The sequence below is a fragment of the Macrotis lagotis genome, chromosome 1 (assembly GCF_037893015.1).
Source record: "Macrotis lagotis isolate mMagLag1 chromosome 1, bilby.v1.9.chrom.fasta, whole genome shotgun sequence".
NCBI classification, from domain to species: domain Eukaryota; kingdom Metazoa; phylum Chordata; class Mammalia; order Peramelemorphia; family Peramelidae; genus Macrotis; species Macrotis lagotis.
The window spans coordinates 507,603,905-507,627,330 of NC_133658.1; the positions used below are offsets into that span (position 1 = coordinate 507,603,905).

Sequence of the window (23,426 nt, forward strand, 5' to 3'; positions counted from 1 at the left end):
GGCAGGAATAGGCAGTTGCAAATACAACAATACATCTGAGGACATGAATATGGTCTCAGGGGACCATTTTCTGCAAGCTAACATTTCTCCCAGTGCTCCCTCCAAGCATCTGGGTCAGGATGTGCTTCTATCCTGGTTTCTCTCTTACTTATTCTAGATAGGAAAACCAGAAGTGTTCTGAGAAAGCAGGAAGAAAAACAATCATCATTTCACAGAATCAGTATGAGAGTGGGGAATTTACCTCAAAAACCAACTCTCACATGGCACAAAGGAAGGCACAGGATCCCAGGGAAGGGAAATGTTTTGCTCTGGTTAACACAGGGAAAGCATAGAGCTAAGGACTAAACCTCCATTTTTTTCTTTCATTGAACCTCACCTTGAGTGGCTGAAGGAGCTTCATAACCTGGAGGAACAGCATGTGGAGGTGTGGAGGGCTATTATAGTAATATGAGAAAATTTCTCCGGTCAGATTTCTCAATGATCCTTTTTATTTCCTTCTCATGCCCAGAACCACTAGAATCCAAATTCTAGAACTTAGACTTGGTCCATGACTTTGTCAAACTCTACTCTCCTTGGTGGGAAAAATCAAGATGGGTAAGCTAAAAAATCAGACCAGTCATAGAGTCATAGAAAATATCTTCCTATAAATTGTTTTTTTCTCATCTATTTAGAATTTTCTTGGTAAAGATACTGATTTGCCATTTCCTTCATTTTGCAGAAGAGGAAACTGAGATAAATAGAATCAAGTGACTTGCCCAGGGTCACACATTTCAAATGTGACAGATACCTGTTTTAGTACTGCCTCTCAGAGGAAAATGAGAGAAACTGAGTCTAAATTCCAGTTTTGACATATTAGACATCTGTGTGACCCTGTTTTTTTTTTCAGTTAACTTCTCTAGCCTCAATTTTCTTACCTGTAAATGATCAGACTGGATTGGGTGATATCTAAAGAAGCTTTCAAGTCTGAATCCTATGATTTTTGCCATTGCTAATCAGGTATATGTAATCATTTCTCTGGTCTTGCTATCTGGCAAATAAGTGGAGGAGCCTAGATGGTCAATAAATTTCCTTCGAGCCTCTCATTTAAGGATATCTGTGGATGCAGACTCTCCCCAGGGAGGTTTCTGGTAGGTCTTCTATTGGACAGTCAGGAGGTAAAAGGGCAGCTTCCCCTTCCCCACTAGGGCTGAGGTCAACAGTAGAAGCCTCTGATAGTCCAACCCTTGCAGATCCACAAGGATGAGAGCCTTCTGCTTAGCTGGAACAACAGAGGCCTGATATGGCAAAGGAAAAGAAGGCTGCATATGGATAAGTTGATTGGTTTGTTTTAAACTATCCAAAAGCAATCCTTACTTGATGAGAAAAGAAAGGGTTCTCTCTCAAGCACTAGTTGATCCTCCAAATACTATGCTTTAACTCAGCATTAAAGGCTGTTAATAAATGACTAGTTGACTGGCAGAAGGAGGGAAGGAGCCTAGAACCTTGTCCATAATTCCCTAATGACCCTCATTAGGAAGTCCTGTAAAGGTTGCTGGGTGCATGCTGCCCCATAAAGGGCAGCAGAGAACCTGCAATGCAAGCCAGCAGAGACAGAGGACTCAGGTTGAATCCTATCTTTTTTTTTCACTTAGTGCTATCAATTTGGGGCTGCTAGATGGCATACTGGATAGAGTGCTGTACTAGGAGTCAGGAAGTTTCCTCTTCCTGAGTTCAAATCTAATCTCAGACACTCACTATCTGTGTGACGCTGGGCAAGTCACTTGATTCAATTTGCCTTAGTTTCCTCTTCTGTAAAATGAGCTGGAGAAGTAAATGGCAAATCAGTATCTTTACCAAGAAAATCATAAATGGAGTCGAAAAATTTAACAGACCTGAACAACAACAAAAGCAACATCACTTTGGGCAATAAATTCCGTTTTTTTAGTCTTCAATCATTCCTTCTGAGGGATTTAATCAGAAATCTGAGTTCTCTTCCAGCTCTAAATACAAGCGAGTCTCCTCTAGGCTCTCCACTTTGCGGTGCTTAGCCTGTTCCAGCTGTCCTACCTGCTTCGAGGGCTATGCAGTCCAGGCCGCCCCTGCTCCCTCAGCTCTGGTAGATACAACCTCACTTTGGACGTTCTCGCCGGCCTCTGGGCAAAGTGAAGTGACGCCGCTTTCTTAGGACTCTAACTGCGTTTGGGTTTTAGATCTTTGCCGGCCCAATCCCGAGGAAACCTGGTTCCAAAACAAATAAAAACCGAATTCCAAACCCGGCAGCCTAAAAAAAGCCTGTTTGCCGTGTCCTAGAAACAGTCCGAGCTAAACACACACACACACACACACACTTTTAGATTGGCATGTGCAGAACAGGAAAGAAATCCCTCTTGTGCGAGCAGCAACTACACGAAATTCAGTGATTGACTAAGAGGCCAACTAGACATAGGGAATACAGTTTCAAGACTGCTTATAGTTGATACTTTAATGTAAAACTAGAAAATTCTTTGCTAATAGACTAGTAAAAAAAAAAAAAAGAACATTTCTATTTATTAGCACCCAAAATATGAATCCTTCACTAAAGCAAAATTCAAGCGGGGGTGGGGGGTGGGGGGTGGGAATTGCCACCGCTTTGGCTGCTTTGATTGACTAGTCCTCTGGGCTCTCTGATTCGTCTGCCTCCAGAAGCCTTGGTCCACAAACTGAATTTGCTTGGGATGCAACAGTCTTGGGAAGGGCATACAGTGAGGACGTCTCTGAGCTCTCTCTCCCCCCACTTGCCCCAATTGTCCCTTTCTCCAGAGAGTAAGAAAGACCCAAGATAAAGCCAGGACATTTATCTACCTGCCAAGTGTTCCAAACTGCAAGAGGATTTGAGAACTGACCTCCTGTCCTTCTGTCCCTCCTTCACCTATCTACCACACCTCTTCCTCCACCTGTTACTGTTGGGGGCCTGGAAAAGAGCTGAGGAGTGCTCTGGGTAAAGACAGACTGATGGATTTGGTAGCTTCTGACTTCCAGTGATATGTTGCTGCAGCTGTCAGGGCATTTAATTATTGCCACTAATAGAGGCAAAGAGCATATCCTAATGAGTGTTCCCCATTCACTCTCACCTGCTCCTGCCCTCCCTCCAGCATCACTAATACATGGGAGCCAGGCTAATTGGTAAAGCTGGTCTGCTCATCCCATCTCCCCACAGATGTGAGAGGTAGACAGTGGGGGTGAGGTGAGAGGATGAGTAGACCACAAATTGCTAAAGCATCAAAGGAAGGTGTATTAGAATCTGGGTGGAGGAGTAGAGGTCAAAGAGCAGGGCCAGATGGGTCCTGGGTGGTTGAGAAATAGTCTCCGACTAACCTTAACTAACATTCAAGATCCATTATATATAAAGAAATAGCATTGTGCTGGACTCAACTAGACATGAATTACAGGGTTTTATATATATATATATATATATATATATATATATATATATATACATATACATATATTATGTATGTGTGTGTGTATTTACATATGTGTGTGAAAAGTCATTTAGTTGAAACTTATTTGAGGAAACTGAGGCTCAAAAGGGTAGCAAAGAGGCTTTGAAGAACAATATTCCCTTTCCAAATACAGTGTATTCTTTCCACTGCATCATATTCCTTGCTCTCAAGGACCTTATGGTCTAAATGAACCTCCACAAATAAGAAAGACAGTCAATCAATCAATAATTTATTAAGCACCAGGGAACTGTATTTAAGAGCTGAGGATGCAAATACAAATTAAAAAAAAAAAGTACCTGCCTTCAAACAGCTTACTGTCCAATGAGAAAAGAAAGAAGGGGTGTGAGGAGGAAGGATGTCAGTGGAAAGAGTTCAGGTATAATTCTCTGCACTGAAGCTGAGTCCCAAACTAAGTCAGCACTGCTTTTCAGGACTTTTTTTTTCTCCCTCTCTCCTGTCATCATCCCTGAAAACAATTTTTAGCACCACTCAGTAGGGAAGAGCCTAGTAGTCACAAAGCAATCTCAAGTGAGGCTTAGGATAAAGAATCAGCATAGATTTAGAGCAGGAATGGACCTTTTGTGAATCATTTAATCCAATTCCCTCCTTTTGCACAAGAAGAAACTAGGTTTCTAAAAAAATCTAAGCAAATTGCAGTGTACAAGGTAGGCTCATAGGATCCTAGTGTAATCTCCCTCTCAAATGTATCTCTAGAAGACACCACAGAAAAATAATGCTTGTGGAAGAGATGGAACAGATATCCTTGCAAGATATTTTCCGTAGGGAGACTGTTCTCACTAGTTCTAAAAACAGTTTCTTTTTACTAAAGAAGTCCATTAAGGAAGTCATAAAACAGATTTGGAGACAAAAGGTTGCAAAAAAATCTTTATAAATAGACAATCATTTCATTCCATTTGTGAATATAAAAGACCAAGAAAACAAAGTTCATACCTGTTTAATGAGAAATTACTATCACTATACTTCGGTTGCCCTTGTAGCCTTGAGGAACACATGAATGATGAACATTCTGGGAAGAGGAATGCCAAGTTGAAAGGTAAATTCTAAAGAATCCATATTGAGAAACTTGCTACAGAAACTTAGTATTGAGGATTTGCTACAGAAGGTTTTCTGGACTGAGGAAAATCATAAGAATGGTCTCATCATTTGTTATATTACTACAATTTGATAAAAGAATAACACAATTGAGTTGCAACCAGAGATGAGAACTATTTTTCTATTGTAAATGCCCTAGATGGTTATAAAGGGAATTGCACCTGATAATTATTACTTGTTTCAGATGAAGCTGATGCCGAAGAACTAGTGCTGAAATACAAGGGATGACATGCCAAAGTTTTTCATAAACAGTAAAAAAAAATCTTTGGTATTCAGAGAGTATTGGAGAAGAAAGTTAAATTGGGAAATAATATAGTCATAAAATCCCAAAGTGCAAAACATTATAACTAAACAACAATTACAAGTAAGTTGGAAAAGCAGTAGAGTAGTAATCATTCATAAGAAATGAAATAAATAAGCAATCCCCTGGTTGCAAAAGAACTATTAATCTATACTAAAAAAAAGAAACTGCTAAGTTGAAGAAACTCAAAAATCCTGTAGCCCAGTTTTCCAGAATGTATGATGAAATGCTTAGAAAGGTGGTACTTTAAGAAAATACTACATCAGGAAAACCAACAACTGTTGACTAGGACTGAACTCCGGTTCTGACAGTTCCCTTCTTGCCAGAATTTCAGGTGTCGAGTCCCCTAGCTTAAAAAAGACAAGCTCAGGTGTTTATAAAGAGTGAGTCTCTGTATCATCACCCCATAAAGAGCTATAGAAAGATCAATAGGTTATAAGATTGAATCAACCTATTTTATATACATTTATGTATTTGTAATAGAGTCTATTATAGTGTAGAAATTTTTATTTCCTCAGCTACAGAGACTAAAGTACAAAGACTTGTAGCTTTAAGAACTCAGAATGTTGAGAGAAAAGCAATTTGGTTCTGGCAGTTTGAAATGTCAGTTGAGAAATGACCAACTGTAGAATCAGGGAGAAGGTGTGCTTTTTCTGTAATCTATGAGAAACTATGTGAAGTCAAGAGGAAGATGATTAGGAGAAACTTCTGACTTGTTGGACCTGTTAAAACTCATGTTAAAAAACTATTATAAAGAAAATTCTAATAGGAATTGAGAGACATTGAAAGGCTGTTTCCTTTAATATGTGAATATAATCTTATTGTAAAGAGAGGACAAAGAAAGAGAACTAATCCTGAGAAGAAATAAGTAGAAATTACTTTTGAGAGTCAGTTGAATTATTTGAGACTGTTACTAGCCAAAGTCTCCAGACATATCTCTTGGTTGGTTTTAGATAACCAGGGTTGTCATAATGGTCACCAGTTATAATACATTTATGTTTATTACTGATTATATGTGTTAATGAATTATATGTAATAATTTTACTACTTATTTAGATACACAAAAATAAGAGCAATCACTATTGAAAAAAGATATTTCAAAAATACTATTTAATGAAATGGAATAATTGCTTGAGATTAATAATTGCCAGATGAGAAAGGAATTTCAAATTTATAAGAAATAAATTACTAAGTATATTCCTAGACCACAGGAAAAGTAAATATCTAGGGTATGCCAAAAATCTCACTGCAATTTTAAACTTTAATGAGTCAAATGGTAGATTAAGGTTAACAAAATAATCTACAAATTTTGTGACTTCTAGATTTTATAATCTTGCTCCATTGAAGTCAGAAGATTCTTATTGATTCTAGTCCCAGAGGAAAGTCTGTTTTAGTCAGATTGTACTGGATGGTTGATATATTTGGGCACCTGAATAAGCAAAATATACCTTCAAGCTCTCCTAACCTTCCTAGACTTCAGTGGAACTGAAAACATAACTACAATTTGGAGGGCATTGTTTAGAAATTGCATTATAAAATATTTACTAATTGTTTTCTAAGACACAGGTACAGTTACTTAAATGACTTGCATTATAGGTTTGTTTTGCTCCTAGGCACATATTTTTGTTCATGGGAATCCTAAAAAGTAATAATTTATAATAATTAAACAGTACTAAAACTTTGTGTTCACAAGAGATGGAAAATGTGGTTTCTGGAATTCAGTGTACCTAACCTCTGAGAATGTTGCTTCATAATCTTCCAAGTGATCCAGAAGAAGTGAGTCTACCCTTGGGGAAGACTGAAGAAAAGAGGGATGATTTCTACCTGCACACACCCTGAGGATATGCTAGACTTTAGATTGGTAGGTGCTCTCCTGGGGTCCAAGGGATGTCATGCACTAGTCCTGGGATCCTGTAAGGATGACAGTAAGGAAGAAGAGTCCCTCTGCAGTTCTGTAAAGGAGAGGGGAGAGTTAGTGGAGGAGACCCATAGGGTTCATACATCTATCTTGCAGTAGACTGAGCTAGTTGCTACAGACAATAGACAACTGTTCCCCCATATAAAATACAGGACATCCTTTCCTTTCCTGTCAAATTTCTAGCTGAGGCACCATTCAGTTCTCCAAGTCATCTCTATTAAACACTCCCCCCCCTCCCACAAGCCCCCTTCCTTTCTTTTCCCTCCATTTCCCCTCCCCCATAGACATATAAACAAACACCTTGACAATTTAACTGGTCTTTGACTCCTGGAGGAAGGGAGAGAGACAAAGACAGAGACACAGAGACACAGACAGAGACACAGACAGAGACCAAAAGAGGGAGACAGAGACAGACTTAGAGAAGGAAGGAGGCAGTGGGGGGAAGGAGAGGGAAGAGTCCATAGAAGGAATATCAAGGATGGAGAGGAGTAGCTAAGAGGAATTAGGGCAAATATCGTTGAGGTTTCAAATGTCTTCCTTCAGCTGATTTCAACTTCTTATAGCCCCTGGGTGGCTGTGCCTGGGCGGCTTGAGATTGGGTAGAGTCCCAGTTTTGCAGAGTTGCTCAAAGAATAGATCTGAGGCATCGGACTTGCTGGCACAGTGAGGGCAGGGCAGTCTTATGTGTGCTGGCGGGACACCCTTTGCCTCTTTATATTTAGTGGAGGAAGGCTGCTCTGAATTGGAAGGAAGCTGGATGGGAGCTTGGGTGGGCCTGTGTTGGTTCCCTTCAATAACCTGACTTCCACCCTATCTAGCCCAAGGAAGGGGCCAAGAAATAGTTCAATAGAAAAAATAAACAAACCAGAGATCATTTCTTATTTACCCAGATTCCCTACTTTCCCTGTCCACTGTCTCCAGTCTCTTTCCAGCCAATAGAATAGTTAATGGAGAATGAGCTTGTAACATTTCTGATTTTTTCTCAGGTTCCTTTCAAAATGGAACTTTAAGAAAAATTAAGTCTCTCTCACTCCTTTTACTTGCCTTTCCTTGCCTGAACCCCTTCCCCACCCCACCTCTTAATAAGGTGTGCTTCATTTGGAAAGACTAAATGCCTCCTGTTTAGGACTCATCCTTTTGAAACCAGAGAGCCATGCTAGACTGGTGACTCCTAAATCATTCTCTGAAAATGATACTTAAAAGTAAAACATTTCCTTCAAATTGGTTCACAAACTGCCCCCTTGTTATTTATTTTTCCTACTGTTAAAAGAAAAGTCATTTATTTAAAAAAAACCCCAAAATCTCTCCATCAATGAACATTTCCTAATGAGTGCTTGAATCCCCCCCCCCCCCAGGCCCACTCCCAGAATGTCTCCCAATTTGTCAGGAAAGGAAATACTCCCATATACTCACTCTTCTGTTCCAGAGACAAGTTCAGCTAACCAGGGCCAGGAAAATGAATGCATGAGTTGTTTTTTGGGTTACCTGACTGGTGTAAAGAGTTTTTCTTTATTCTTTGATTTTCATGAATCAAATTCTTTTTTTTTGTATCTCCTGGAAATTCTTAGGTTGCATAATATTTTCGTTTGATTTCCACTCCCAGCCCCCCCCCCCCCCCAATTGCTAACTCAAGAATGGAAGATAGATTTGACTGAGGGCTGTGCTATGGAGTAAGGAAAAAGAAATGGCTGCAATTGGGGAGACAAAGTTGGCACTGATACCATCTCAGCAACAACAAAATTTACTAAGATATTATGTGCAGGACAGAATGTTACTTAGGTCCATGTTCTTAAGAACAGCATAATTTTAACTTTGAAAACAATTTGGGAATCAAATGAATTTTTTAAAAGGTCACCTATCCATTCATCCATCCATCTCTCTCTCTCTCTCTCATCTAATTAAACTTTCCTCCCTTATCTGCTGGGATGGGAATCACCTAACATGTTTGGCTGCTGGTCTGGGGGATCTGAATTTAAATTCGAATCAAAAGAAAAAAAGCTTGGAACGTGGCAGAAGCAGAAGGATACTCCTCTGTGGCAAATTCTTTAAATTAGGAGAAGGAAAAGAAGATGAAGAAACCACAATCCTGTTTTACAGATCCAGAGAGGTGGATTTCTGGTCCAAAATAGGAAGAGAGCATTTAATAATTTGATGAGATGTTTTTGTGTAACACTACCTATATTTGTATTTACGATTTATTAAATTATCCTCTGATGGTGATGGAGGAACCCAATAAATTGACAGGAAACTAAAAAGGGGTAAACGGAGACTCAGAATTCCTCCCAATGAAGCTATCTGAAGATTGTTCTGAGAACCAAAAAGATGGCTTAACAACGAATTTGACAAAAAAAAGTTAATGACTTTCTTGCTACTTTTAAAAATTCGATGAGTTCCATCTCGTTTCCATGCTCACATTGGGCTTATATTTGGATCTCATAGAAGATCAAATAATAATCCCAATCAATTGTCATTGAAGTTTGAAGGAGCCTAAATTCAGTTTCTAAATCTAATCTGGATATATATATATATATATATATATATATATATATATATATATATATATATATATCTTTCTAGAATGTGAGAGGAATGTTGAAAAAATTTGATCAATTCTGGGAACGGAGTTCTAAATGATCCTGAATGTCAGGTGCCTTTCTCCTTCCCTGTTCAAAGTCTGAACTTCTGTGCAATATAGCTTCCCAAGAATTTCTCATGTTACAAACAGATGAGGAAAACCTGCCACTTATTAAAATGTGTCTTTTATTTAAAATTTCAACAGTTGATCATTTATGTTTTGCAACCAAACAAGTAATAAATATTATTTAGCATTTTTTTTACAAAAATAAAACAGATGATAAAATCTCTGCAGGGAGCAGCGATAAGAAAAGTGGTGTTATATTGCAGATGCTAAGAAGCCCAGCACTAAGTATTACAGCAAGGTAATGTGGAATTCTCTTTTGTTCTGTTTTGCTATAGAAAGCACACTGAAGGTTTGTCATAAGTTTGTTAAATGTGGTCTAAAGAAAACATTAATAAAAAGAAAACTTTAGACATCCACGAGCCTCATACAGCATACGTGTACGAACAGAAAGCTCCAGCAAAAAAGGAACACATTTCATCATCTGACATTATATTTACAACTTCACAAGAGAAATTTTAAAAAAAATTACTTAGACTACATTTACAGCAACAACTTTTTAGTTCTTTCAAACTACTGGATATCGAACTTCAGGTAAGAAACCAAGAAACCTAACCACCTTCAAAGAAAAGGTAGGAAGAGAGGAGTAAAATGCCTTTTAAGAAAATATAAGAACACCACCAAAAAGGCATTAACCGTTTTGTTCACTCTAGTTCAAAAGCTTCTTCTGTTCTCACTTTGCCTATCAAGCTTCTCCTCTTTTGAAAAAGCAAATTCACATTTTTAGAAAAAAAGTCAACAGCGACGAAATCAAATCAACGAGGACAACGCTGGGTACAACAAAACGACGACAAAGAAAAAGCTGCCATAATTCACGGTGAGTTGTGGGTGTACACAGTTACTGAAAATGGAAAGAATAAGTATGCGCTGTACAGAATACCGTCTTCCAACTTCTCCTTTATAAGGGGGAGGCTAAGATAACTCGTAAAGAGTGTGTGTGTGTGTGTCCAAGTCTGCCTGTTGCAACCAAATCTTAACCCGCCTCTGGCTAACTTTTCCTGTGTGTCTGGCCTAATGATCCATAGCAAGAAGAAAGTAGGGGAGGAAGAGATTAAAAAACTGGTGCAAGTGTGGTCAGATCTCGTTCGGCTTCAGTCATCAGTGAAGAAGCGGTGTCTTGCCGGGTGAAGAGAGAGAAACGTGGAAGTGGAAGTTGCCAGTGCCTGCTTTAAATAGCCTTATCAAACTAGCGTTTTGTTTGTGGGGGGAAAGGGAAAAGGTCACCGACCCTTGCAACCGGGGCCTCTTGCTTCTTCCGTTCCTTGGAGAGGCACAGTCCAGGGGCCTTCATCCTTTCCCCCCCCCCCTTTTCTCCAGCAAAATGCTCCCCGGATGGAGCAGGTTCTGCTCCCCACTGTCTCCGTCCGCACCCGGGGCCCTTTCCAAAGCCCCCGACGGCTCTGGCCGCGCTCATTTGGCGTCGGAGGTGAGTCTGGGGAGGCTGGCGGTGCTCATAGCGGAGACGTGGTGGTGGGGCGGCGGCACCTGGCACATGCTACACGGGCAGGGCATCCCCCCCCAGTGCTGGAAACCGCCGCCGCCTCCGCCGCCGCTCCCCAACGGGGCGGCCACGGAGGCCGGGGGGGACTTGAGTAAGCCGTGCGGGGGTCGGATGGAGCTGACTGCGGAGAGGCCGGAGCCCGGGAGGGAGGCACTGGAGACGGCGGCCGCGGCGGCGGCGGCGGCGGCGGCGGCGGCGGCGGGTGGCAGGATCGGGTGATGCACGGCGGGGTGGTGGGAGGCGTGCGCCGCGGCCGCCGCCGGGTGCGCCGCGGCCGCCTGCAGGGGCGCCGAGTGGGCCAAGCTGCCGCAGGCCGAGGGGTGGAAGCCGGCGTGGTGGCCGCCGTAGATCTCGCTGACCAGGCGCTTCATCTCCTCGAGGGAGTTGGTGAGCATGAGGATGTAGTTGCGGGCCAGGAGCAGCGTGGCGATCTTGGAGAGCTTGCGCACCGAGGGCCCGTGCGCGTAGGGCATGACCTCCCGCAGCCCGTCCATGGCGATGTTGAGGTCGTGCATGCGCTTGCGCTCGCGGCTGTTGATCTTGAGCCGCAGCTGCTGCAGCTCCGGCTCCGTCATCTGCTTCTTGTCCTTCTTGGTGGAGGACGCGACCGAGGACGACGAGGAGCTGGAAGAGGAGGAAGAGGCGGAGGAGGACGAGGACTTGAAGCAGCCGCCGCCCGGCCTGTCGGCGGGGTGCGCGCCCGCCGCGCCCGGGGCGCCCCGGAGCTCCGCGCCCGGCTCGAGCGGCCCGTCGCTCGGGGTGGAGGAGGAGACGGCGCCCCCGGAGAAGCCGCCGCCGCCCGCGCCGCTGCCGCCCTTGCTCCGGGCGGCGAGGAAGAGGTCGTCCGGCTCCGGTGAGGACGGGCGGCTGGACGCCAGGCTGCCATCCGAGTCCATGTCCCCTGGGCGGCCGCCACGCGCGCGCGCGCGCACACACACACACACACACACACACACACACACACACACACACAGAGACACGCACGCACACACACAGACACGCACAGACACGCACGCACACAAACACACACACTCACACACACAGACAGACACGCACGCACACACACACTCACACACACACACACACACACACGCACACACCCCGCACCGGTCTCTCCACGAACTCCCTCTCGCAGCCGCAGTCACCGCCCGCCAAGCCGCTTCGCACGCCTCCTGCGGAGAGGAGGGGGGGGAGTGCAAGAAAGAGAATCCCAAGTCAGTAAAGGAAAACCCCCAGCGCCCGCCGCAGCTGAGCAGCGGGAGCAGGGAGAGCAGCGGCGCAGTAGCTGTCACCAGCCTGGCTTCTACTCCCTTTCTGGCAACACACAACACACCGGCGACTCCGCTGCTTTTTCTCTTCATCCCCCGGCCCCCACCTCCCTCACTGCCGTCAGGCGTCCTCTCCTTGTTATTCTCCATCTCTCTCTTAGTGGATCTCGTTACAAGCCACCGTCCAGTGCAGCGCGCAGGATTTACCTTAGGAGAATGTGTGTGTGTGTGTGTGTGTGTGTGTATGTTAGGGGTGGGGGGTGGTCACCACTGATCGAGAAAGGGAGGGAGATTATGTCAAGGAGGGAGAACCGGCTTTAGGTTAAAAGCGGTTACTTCCCCTAAGTGATGGAGAGGTCGGGGCAGTTGGCTGGAGGAGTGAGGGTCCTAAGAGAGGAAGGCTCTGCCTCGCTCTTCCTTAGGGAACCTAATCTGAACAGCAGAATGTTTTGCTGCTGTATTGGCCCTTATCGGCACCCCACTACACACACACGCACATGCTCCGCTTTCTATTCTTCATCCTGTCCGCTACTCAAGGTGACAGGGACACGCAAAAACTGAAGCAGTTCTTTGCTATTCCTTGCTTTTGGGGGTGGGATGAGGACAGAAATGTCATCAGGGTAGAAGAAAAGGGTGATGCCATGCTGAGAAGGTAGCCTCCCTCCACCCTCTACTTCTAGGTTAGACACATTTAGTCTCGAGTTCAGCCCCAAACTCCGGGTCTGAGCTGAGTAAACTGAGAATTTCCCCTGGATCGATGTCAGATATCCGGATAGAGGTGGGATGGGGGGGGGGGGGGCTGTTAGGCGAGGGGAGAGAGTGGGGTGGGGTGAGGGTTTGGGGCTTGACTGGCGGCCGACACTTACTAGTTTTGTTTTTTTTTTTCCAGGCGATCTCTACAAGGTGCAGCCAGGGGAAGCCGGGATCCGCTCTGGGCGCTTGGCGATGGGCGTTGTGTCAGAGCTGTAATGATATTCAGCACCTTTAGGGTCTCGACGGGTTTTTATAGGCACATCAGCCGGCAACAGCCGAGGTTGAGGAGGGGGGTTGGGGGAAGGAGAACAATGTTATTGTCCTGGAGGGGCCTCTGCACCAATAAGCACCGTCCTGTCAGGGGGCTGGGAAGCTGATGTCATCCAGGCTAATTCCGCTCAATGAAACGGACCCCGGGCACACGCCTCTTCCCACCCCGGAGCCAATGGACGTCTTCAAGAAGTGGAGTCGCAGAGAGGGACAGAAGGAGGGAGGGACAGAAAAGGAGAGTAGAACTGGAGGGAGGAAAGGAGGAAGAGAGAAGCTTTGTCGAATCTCTATAAAAATACAACAATGATTAGTGTTGGGAACAGCTGGTAGTGTGAGTAGCGAAAGGGAGACGCAGACCAAACAAACTTAAAGCAAGGAACAACATTTGGAAAAATATCTTACTAACCTCTTCTCGTCCCCACCCTCTCAGTCTTGTCCTGGCTCCCTCTCCCCTTCTGAATCTACCCTTAGTTTCGAGCAGGTCTGGAGAGTTTTAATAGGTTTCACGATCCCATCTGTATTTTCTCGCCCTGAATGTAAACACTCACCAGGCACAATGCAACCAACCCATCCCACACTTACTTAAGCACTTACCTCGTGTCTGAAGGCAGCAGCCGCGCTCCAGCCATCTGCCGGTTTCCGAAAACTTCTATTTCTCTCCGAGTGTCCAAGGAAGAAGGGGAAAGTCCAGGGAGAATGGACAGAGATTATTAGAATAGCAGAGAAAGAAAACCCAACTCGCAAAAAGTCATCGGTTGGTGTTTTATTGGTATGATTATTTTGATCACACCAAATTATCATAGGCAATTAATACAAATTTTGTTGCCTGGATGGATTGATAGTACAAGTTTTGAATTTTTTCAATGCTGAATTTTGCATGTGGATTAGACAAGCCCTAGTTTTCTTAGCTTTCCCCACGGTCCCAGACCTCCCTGCCAGTTAAGAGCAAACGGCATGTAAATATAATGAATGTTGCCCACGAATTTATTAATAGTCTACTAAACAAAACGCTGCATTTTCGCTATTAGGAGAAGCAGTAGCAATTAAATTTGTTTGCCTTTTGCGTGAGATCTTTTAGGCCTAGATAAACTTCTTTCAGACATTGTTCAAACGGACTCTTGTTGATTTTACGTGGCGAACATCTTTGAAAACTGAAAAACAAAAATAAAACAGCTCTATAAGACCTAATTGTTCTGTCTGTAGAACACTCTCTCGCAGCAGGTTGAAGGTAGATAATTTTCCATCCATTGTAAAAATGAGGAAACTGAGATTTAAAGGTCTAGAGAGAGAGGCTACATAGAAAATTACTGACATTTTGGAACAGAATGCCGGCAACATTTCTGATTAAGAGTTTCTTCTTCATTACAATCAACAGGCATATTGAGAAACCAACGAGACCTTGGGCTGCTTCCTAAATCACTGTGATCTGCCAAAGCCTACTCCCTAGCCCCTATCTTTTTTTCTAGATTTGGTACGTTTTAGAATCCCAGAGGTTGTACGAAAAGTGTTAAAATGAAAAGGGAAGATGCATTCTGGCCTGAACCTTGCTGACTGCTGTCTGTCTTCTTGTTCCTGGCTTTCCTTTTTCCATATCAAAACCAAAACAAAACAACACATTTAAGGGCATGACCTCTAAATAGTCAATATATGAAAATATAAATTTATTTTTTTCCCAGCTTCAGAGACTCTGTGACCTCACTAACTCTCCGAAGTGCCTAACACAGTAACGCACTTTTAGATAGTCCAATATTTAACAAACGTGGTGAATTCAAATGAATATTGAGATCTTTGGAAGTGAGGGGACCTTGCCACTGTAATCTTTTACTCCCTTGCCCTTGCCCATCTATCTGCGTAAATCTCAGCAGGTTCTTTTCCCTGCCTCAGCTTGGTCTCTTCTTTCTGAAGCATTGCTTTTCTGACCGTGTGTTTCGCAGCTGGCATTGCAAACCGTCCGTTAAATATGTATTTAAAACGTTAAGACCTGAAGCGTGGAAATATGTTGCTTAACGGTTATGATGATGACCCATAATAGTTCAATTAGGAGAATCTGTCACATAGACAATCTGGCTGGAGTGGGGGGTGGTCGAAAAAGCTTGCTTGAGCACGAGAGTCGATGCCTACAGACTCCGTGAACAAGAGGTGTGTGAAAGCGCTCGTTTCTGGGCTCTTGGGTCCACTTTTTGCATTTCCGTGCTTGTGTGTGTCTTCACGTACAAGTGTCTCATGTACAAACGGTTGTGCTATGTTGAGCGCACTTGCTGCTTTGTGCATGTAAGAACAATTCATATGTAACAATGTATCTATATGATCACCCCGTTAGGATTTCTAAACACACTTACCCTACACCCCTTCTTCCCCCATCCCCTCCAAAACAGGGTGGAAAATGTCCCCAAGAGAGCGTGGTGTCGTTTCTCTTGGTTTTGTTATAGGCAAATTGGCCTGGGAAGGAAGCTAGACTGTGTCTGGCCAACCAGCTGCAGACGGCGTGGCTACCGGCCAGGGTTTAGGAGCTTAGATTTAGCCGCCCTCAGGTAGCGGACTGTAGCGGGATTGGAGGCGGGGCGGGAGGGTGTCTCCACCTAACTGCACCTGTGTATGAGGAGGACTGCGCAGAGATCCAGTTTGAGGGTCTCTAAAAAGAGCATCTGAAGCTTGGACACCACTCAATACGCAACCAAATGAGCAGCAGCGGCAGCGGCAGCGCTTTCAGTATAGGGCAATGGCCCTGAGTTATAAAAATGAGGGTGTTGGACTAGAAGGAGATCTCGGGTTCTTTCCAGCTTTAAAGTCCTAGGGTCCGTGATTATCAGATCAGAACATTAGACCCTCCACCATGTCCTCCCTACAGCCGGTTGCGCCTCGAGTCGAGTACGCAGTGGTTAGTAACCTCACTGTTCTTCTCAGGCCACTCCAGCTCCCTAACAGAAGTAGCCGGCGAGTTGGGGCGCGGGCTGGGAGGCTGAGACCCGGGGCAGTCCTAGGGGAGTTTTTGTCGCCCCCCAGACCTGGAGATAAAATTGAGTTCATTGCTTTGAAGCAGAGTTCCATTCCGTACCGTCCCAGATCTAGCCAGAGACATTTCTTGTGCTGAGTGAAGGAAATCAAAGGTTGGGGGGTGGGGGTGGGCAGGGGATTCAAGGGGAGAAATGTAACAGTTAAAGAAGTCAGGCCTTTCAGATGCTTCACTTTCCTCCTTTCAACTTGCTTCCTGTAGGAGGATGCTTGTGTGTGTGTGTGTGTGTGTGTGTGTGTGTGTGTGTGTGGTGTGTATTTGTGTGTATGTGTGTGTGGTTTGTGGCGTGAGGTGTGAGGTCTGTAGTTGTGTGTGGTGTTTATGTTGTGTGTGTGTGTGTGTGTGTGTGTGTGTGTGTGTGTGTGTGTCTGTGTCTGTGTGTGTGTGTGTGTGGGGAGGGTTATGTCTCTGTGTGTCTGTGTGTATGTGTGCGCGCGCGCCTAGCCGCTGCTTGGATACCGCTTTCTCCCAGAGGAGTCCCTCGCTATATTTACTGTTGGTGAAGTCCCGGGGTGGTTTCTTGGCTGACCGGGGCGTTCTGGAGCTCTCAGGATCCGCCGTTCAAATGCATGGAGTTATGGAATTTTGTCATTTCTTTCTTCGTTTTCTTCTTTTTTTGCATTTTCCTCCTACAAAGGGCCGGTTTCAGCTCCAGCCGCCTAGTGGCTAGGTGGGAAAAGCTCCTGCCGAACTTTCTCAGGCCCGGCTTTCTAGTTTCAGGGTTCGAATTGGATAGACCTCCCAACTTCTTTCCTTTCCTCTCTCTTTTCTTTCTCTTTCCTTCCTTTCCTCTTCCTTTGGCCATTCAAGTCTTATCCCTCCCTCTGCCTGCTGGGTTGTCAGCGCCGTGGCTGCCAAGCTGAACAGCGGCTTCCTGTCCTGCCTAAAGCCGTCCAAAAGGCACAGCAGTAACACTACTCCTGGCAGAGGGAAAAAAGGCCATTTCAACCAATGGGACCCAGAGGGAGGGCAAAAAAGAAGCACTCAGACCACAAACTTTAAGACCGTAGAACTCCGGAAGCAACTGGATGTGTATCTTCTCCTGGATTGTAAACTCTGAGACATTATGGAGTAGTGGAAAAGGCTCAAGTCGGAAGACCTGGGTTGGATTTCCAATTCTCATTCTGGACCCTCAAAAGTTATTATATTTTTCTGAACTTCAGTTTCTCTACCTGCATATTGGGGAAAGTCTTCCTGTAGAAAAACCTATAGAATTATTGATATTTGGAGTTTCCTCTCCCTTGAATCTTTCCTTCTTTCTTTGAACTTATTGGAATACTCTAAGTATATACATAAATTTATAAATTAGAAATACATTCTCAAGTATAGGCTTTTCTGAGTGAAATGTGAGATCCCTACCAACTCTGAGAACCTACAATTTTGTGATACTGGTTCAATATCCTCATGAGAAAAGTACTTTCATTATCCATCTTTGTATTGCCCATAATTCCTAGTCCAATACTCAGAGCAGGAAATCAATAAATTTTTATTGCATTAACACTCATTGACATGTTTGCATATATAAAATATGTGAATATATTTGTAAGCATATATTCTTGGCTTGCTAATGAGGATGATTATGAAGGGTACATATAATACTGTATTATTTGAAGGATTAAGCACCTGAGCTATAAGTTTCTGTTTCTGTGGGAGTTTCTGAACAAAAGGTTGTGATTATGACTTCTATATATGCATGTGTACTATAGATAGAAAATGAATGAGAAGCACTGTTAAAAAGTGTATATAAGCCCTTACTACTTGAGCCTGAGTTTAGAAGTGATCTATGGTTTCAACTTTTGGTGTCTTTGTGCTTGACTAGGAGGGAGTATTAAGAGCATAAGACTCTCTCTAGTCAAGTAGTCCTGGAGTCTTGGGTCTGATTCTAGCTCTATCATACATAATCTGGGGCAAGTCATTAAATCTCTCTGGTCTTTAGTTTCTTTAATATGTATTGTGCCTCTGATCTCCCTCAGTTCTTAAAGCCTTAATTTCTAAACTAGAAGCATTTCTTTATTCTCAAAATCTTGAGTAGGTCTACTATCTGTCTATCATCCAATGGGAGGATTAATAGTCATTTAGAGTCTGAACTGGTCATGAAGTTAATGAGGCTTATATTTGTCTTAGCCTCAGATTTTAGGATTGCTAATTGCTGACTGGAGTATGCTACTGGATGTTCCACCATGATTATACACTTAGTGCTGTTAGTGACTCTGGAGTCTCATTTAGCCTCCCTCTTATTTTAAGGATGAAGAAACTGAGATCCAGAGAAGTGACTTGCCAAAGAACACAGTGCATAGCTAAGCTCTTTCCAAGCACCACAAGGTCTCCTGCACACCTAAATACAGAGTCAACCCAATCCTTTCCTTGCTATGTCCTTAAGAGCTCTGAAAATGTGGTCTGATTTAATTGATAAAAATATTGGAGAGAGAATAAATTAGGGATATACAATATAATTTTTCCATCACCCTTTTGAGGAAAAAAAGCTCTCTGCTATTATTAGTACTTTTAATTCAATAAAGTCTTATTAACCTTTGTGTATAAGATCCCTGTCCAGGCGCTGGAGAGTCATTGTGGGCTGTGGTCAAGGAGCCTCTGTTGACCTCAAGTGGAAATTGGACAAAAATCACTATAGTATAAGGTGAATATACTTATACTACAGTATAAAGTAGAGGAAAATATTTGATTTTGTGTTAAAGGACTTAGGTTGATATTCTGGCACTTTAAGTTCTGGTATTTTGAACAAATCACTCAGACTTCAATTCCCTCATCTGTAAGATGAGATTAGTCTAGTTTACCTCTAAAGATGTATCCTAAGTCTATGAATCCAAGCATAGAGAGGTATAGAGTGGTAGGGGATGGAGTATATGGAGAAAAGGTTATTGCTGGCTGAGGGAATCAAATAAGGCTTCCTGAAGATGGAGCATATGTGGATGATCCAATAAATAGCATGAGAAGATTCTGAAGGTGGTAGAGCTTTTATCTTTGTACAGTTATCCTTTCCATAGGAAGTAACTACACCAGGTTTCCACTCCCTTGGGGATGGAATATTGAATAAAAAAACAGTTGACACTTTACTCTTTCATCTCTATCCTCTTACAAGAAAGAGTTCCCCAAAGTGGGGATTTTCAAAGGAAAAAAAGTCTGGGCTCTGATCATCATTATGTCCAATCCTTAGGAAAAGGAACTCTCACTTCTTATTTGTGAGGCAGGCTCTGCACCTTTCCCTTATTCATTCATAAGAAGTGAAGAGAACAGTGATGCATGAAGAAATCTTAACTTCTCATTTAACTGACTGTAAGCCTTTGGCTGGACTTAGATCATTATATCCTCCCCTTTCAACTCTGAAATTCTATATATTTTATGAATTTCTGATTTTATCACACTAAATTTAAACAATTATTATTGTTATTTTGTAAAATACATTGTCATATCTATCTTGTCATCTCACTACTTTATTTTAGTTGGTTTGAGTACAGATTTTTTTTTATAAGTAAAATGGGAACTTATAGGCTACCTCTTCCAATCCCCTGATTTCAAAGAAGAAACAAGTTCACTAAAAGGTTTGATACAGAGATTGTAAGCTGGAAAGACAAAATTTGAACTCCACTCTAATAATATTCACCCATCTTTCTGATATTTCTGTGAACTGGATTATTGTGGAGGTTGCACTTGAAAACCTCAAAGTGCAATGACAATAGTTATTGTAATTATTATTGGGGAAAAGTCACATTTTTCCAGAGATTGAGCTCCTATGTAGCACAAATATCAACACTGATAAGAATAATGAAATTCTGTTGTGTATGTATATATATTTACACATTTACATTCATTTAGTGTGAAAGTATTCTTTCATATAACAGAAGGATGATTATCATTAAAAATAGGGGAGGTGACTGTCTTCTGGAAGGTCCCTTTAATTTGGAAAAACCTCACTACTGTGAAGACAAACACCTTTGAAAGATTTATGAACTCTGATCAATACTGTACAGAGTACAGCTTTTGAATAACAAATCCCACCTCTTCACAGTTGCAGAAAGGTTGTTCCCATTTGTGGACATGGTCTAATGTTGATTGAGTGGGGTATAGTACGGATTGTTACAGGGGATTTTCTTTTCTTTTTTCTTTTCCAATGGAGGAAGGGTGAAGGAGAGGAAAAAGAACTTTGTTAACTGAAATTTTAAAGGTATTTCATTGATATTGTTAGCAACTTTGCCTGCCTGTATCTTCTTTCTATCCAGAGATTCATCTTCAGAAGCTTGGGTGTGAGTGGTGGTGATGATGATGGTGGTGGTGGTGGTGGTGTTGTGTGTGAGTCTTTCTTGGTTTAGTAGTTCCCAAATGCCTTATACTAAGACTGCAGCCTGCTTTTGAGGAAGGCGGGAACTGCGTGCAGTTGAAATCACTGAAGCTTTAGGTAATAACAGACACTGCAGGTCTCCTAGCAAGCACGTTTCAGGAAGGTCGTGTTGCTAGGTCTCTTGACTCCTCTCCTGGGCCAGCGCCTTGGGTCCAGAGGGCGCCCTCGCTCCTCCCTACGGACCCAGACTTCATCTCGGACTGGGAGAGCCTGGAGTTCCTTTAGAATCGGGAGGCTAGGGCCCTTTCCATTTCCCAAAAAGTGACTGGAGGTGCTCTGGATCCAAACCATTAGACAAACTGCGGAGCTGGAAGGAAAGCACCGGCTTTCTGAAATGAATTTACTCCTGTATCACCCACCTGCATTCCCGTTCTCTCCCGACTCCGGGAGCTTAAACTCCAGTTCTGCCAAATGCAAAGAAGTGAATGTCTTGTGACAAAAAAATCTCAGGAGAGTCCAGGCAGACCGTGGAGGGAAGCTGAAACTAAATAAAGTTGGGAGGAGAAATGAAGTTTTTTGGTGGATTAGTTTTATTCATTTAATTCATTCACTTATTCCTTCACGGAAAGTCAAAGTAAATCTGACCAGCGGCCATGAGTAAATGAGATTTATGAAGAACTGTCATTAGCCCTTCTCCTTACATGGCTCCGCTGTAAGGAGAGGAATCTGAAATTTCCTGCTTGTGAATGAGGGATGTCTGACGCCAAGCACTTCCTTTGGGGTTTTTTAGAGATTGATGTTGTGCGCAGCTATGTTGGAGGGACCTGGACCTCAGACCTGGAAACTTGCACCTCACTCCCTTGAAGCTGATCATCTTTTAAGAGTACGCGGGCTTTCAACAAATGTACCTCTTGCGCCTCTATAGAATATCTTTGCGTATCCCCTATTCTCCTCCACTCTTCCTCTTCCCTTTTGTCCTTTCTTCTTCCTTCCTTATCTCCCCCTCTTTTCTTTTCTTCTGGTTTTCCATTTCTTTCCTCTCCTTTCTTCCCTCCTCCTTCTCTACCATCCTCTCCTGGATTGTGTTTTTCTTCACCCTTTTCTCTCCGGAGGGCAGCTAGGTGTCACAGTGGATAGATCACTGGCCTTGGACTCCGGAAGATCTCAGTTCAAATTCGACCTTAGACACTTACTAGCTGTGTGACCTTGGGCAAGTCACTTAACCCTGATTGCCTCAAACCAGGGCCATCTCCAGTTGTCCTGATTCATATCTGGCCACTGGACCCAGATGACTGGAGGAGAAAGTGAGGCTTGTGACTTAGCACAGTACCCTCTCACTCAAATCCATTTCATGTATTTGTATTTGTCATGGCATCACCTCCCTGATGTCATGGTCTTCTTTGAAGAGGAAGGACAAACGCCAAAACAAGATCACTCTCCACTTCTATCTTCCCTCCTCCCTCACCATTCTCCTCTTTGAAAATATGTATGTGTAGGGGGATTTTAATGGACTGATATTCAAATCTAGTGTCTCTGTTGGGTGTTATTATCAATGATTTCTGAAATGAAGCATGATTCAGCTACAACATGCTATATCCAAGGGGAAAATTGCAAAGAAATAAATGAAAAATCCACATCTTCTTGGTACTATTCAGTAAGCCAGCCCACTGGTAGAAATCTTTGTTGATGCACTTGTATTTTTTTTTTTATTATTTTTGTTCATTGTTTGGTTTTTACCAAGCAGTGGAATTAAGTGACTTGCCCAAGGTCACTCAGTAAGTATGAAATTTCTGAGGGCACATTTGAACTCAGGCCCTCCTGACTCCAAGGTCTCTATTCACCAGGTTATCTAGCTACCTCTTATTTTTGTTTTTAAATTTCAATTCAACAAACATTTATTAAGCTCCTAGTGTTCAGAGCACTGGGTAGAAGTAGGGGGAAATATGCATTTAATATAATTCATGATTTCTATCACCATGGAGTCTAATTAGAGTCCAGGAGATCTGCAATATTCAACTTCTATTTTTGTGATTATAGTGGATAGCTTTTGCTACTACTCCACTAAGTCTTTTTCCCCTCACAGTCTTCCAAAAAGAACTGAACTGTCTATATTATATCTAAATTAAAAACATACCTAAAGTCACACCAGATTACCCAGTGCCATTGCATGAGGATTTTTATAAAATTAGAAACGATGTTGAAGAGTATAACTTTTAAAATAATGCATCTTCCATGGGTCCACTTGTCCTCCCCAAAGGCCCTTGACCTGATTCTTCGGGCCTCAACCCAAAAGAATCATCATCAATCTTTGGCTCATGATCTTTACTTTTAGTTCTTCAGAAAATTAGAAAATAGGATGGAGGGAAATAAAAAGTTATTAATCAACACTGGGGGAAAAAATTTACAACAAATTTCTCTGATAAATATCTCACTTTTCAAATACATAAATTTCTCAAATTTATATAAATAAGAGCCATTTCTCAATTAATAAGTGACCAAAGAATATGAAGAGTCAATTTTCAGATGAAGTAGTCAAAACTATGTATAATCATATGAAAAAATACTCTAGAATATTATCGACTAGAAGATGCTAATTAAAACAGCTCTGAGGTTCCATTTCACAAACTTCATATCATATCATATGGTTAATATGCCAAAAGAAGAAAAATGACAAATTTTGGAGAGGGTGTGGGAAAATTGGGACACTAATTCACTGTTGGTAAAGTTGTTTGCTGATTCAACCACTCTGAAGAACAATTTGGAATTATGCCCAAAGGGCTATAAACCCTTTGACCAAACAATACCACTACAGGGTCTGTGTCCAAAAGAGATA

General features: G+C 42.8%; 1 protein-coding gene across 2 annotated transcripts; it reads right to left on the minus strand.

Annotated features, from left to right (window-relative positions):
• Positions 1–9,654: 9,654 nt before the first annotated feature.
• Positions 9,655–11,929, minus strand: OLIG2 (oligodendrocyte transcription factor 2). 2 transcript variants are annotated; one of them, XM_074232527.1, is made up of 2 exons: positions 11,708–11,929; positions 9,655–11,629 (listed from the first exon to the last, which is right to left on the minus strand). In XM_074232527.1, exons 1-2 carry the CDS (start codon positions 11,886–11,888, stop codon positions 10,902–10,904), a joined length of 909 nt encoding a protein of 302 aa, XP_074088628.1. In that variant the 5' UTR covers positions 11,889–11,929; the 3' UTR covers positions 9,655–10,901. The 2 variants fall into 2 exon arrangements, with proteins under 2 accessions (XP_074088628.1, XP_074088621.1); XM_074232520.1 differs by having other exon boundaries at positions 9,655–11,929.
• Positions 11,930–23,426: the final 11,497 nt, after the last annotated feature.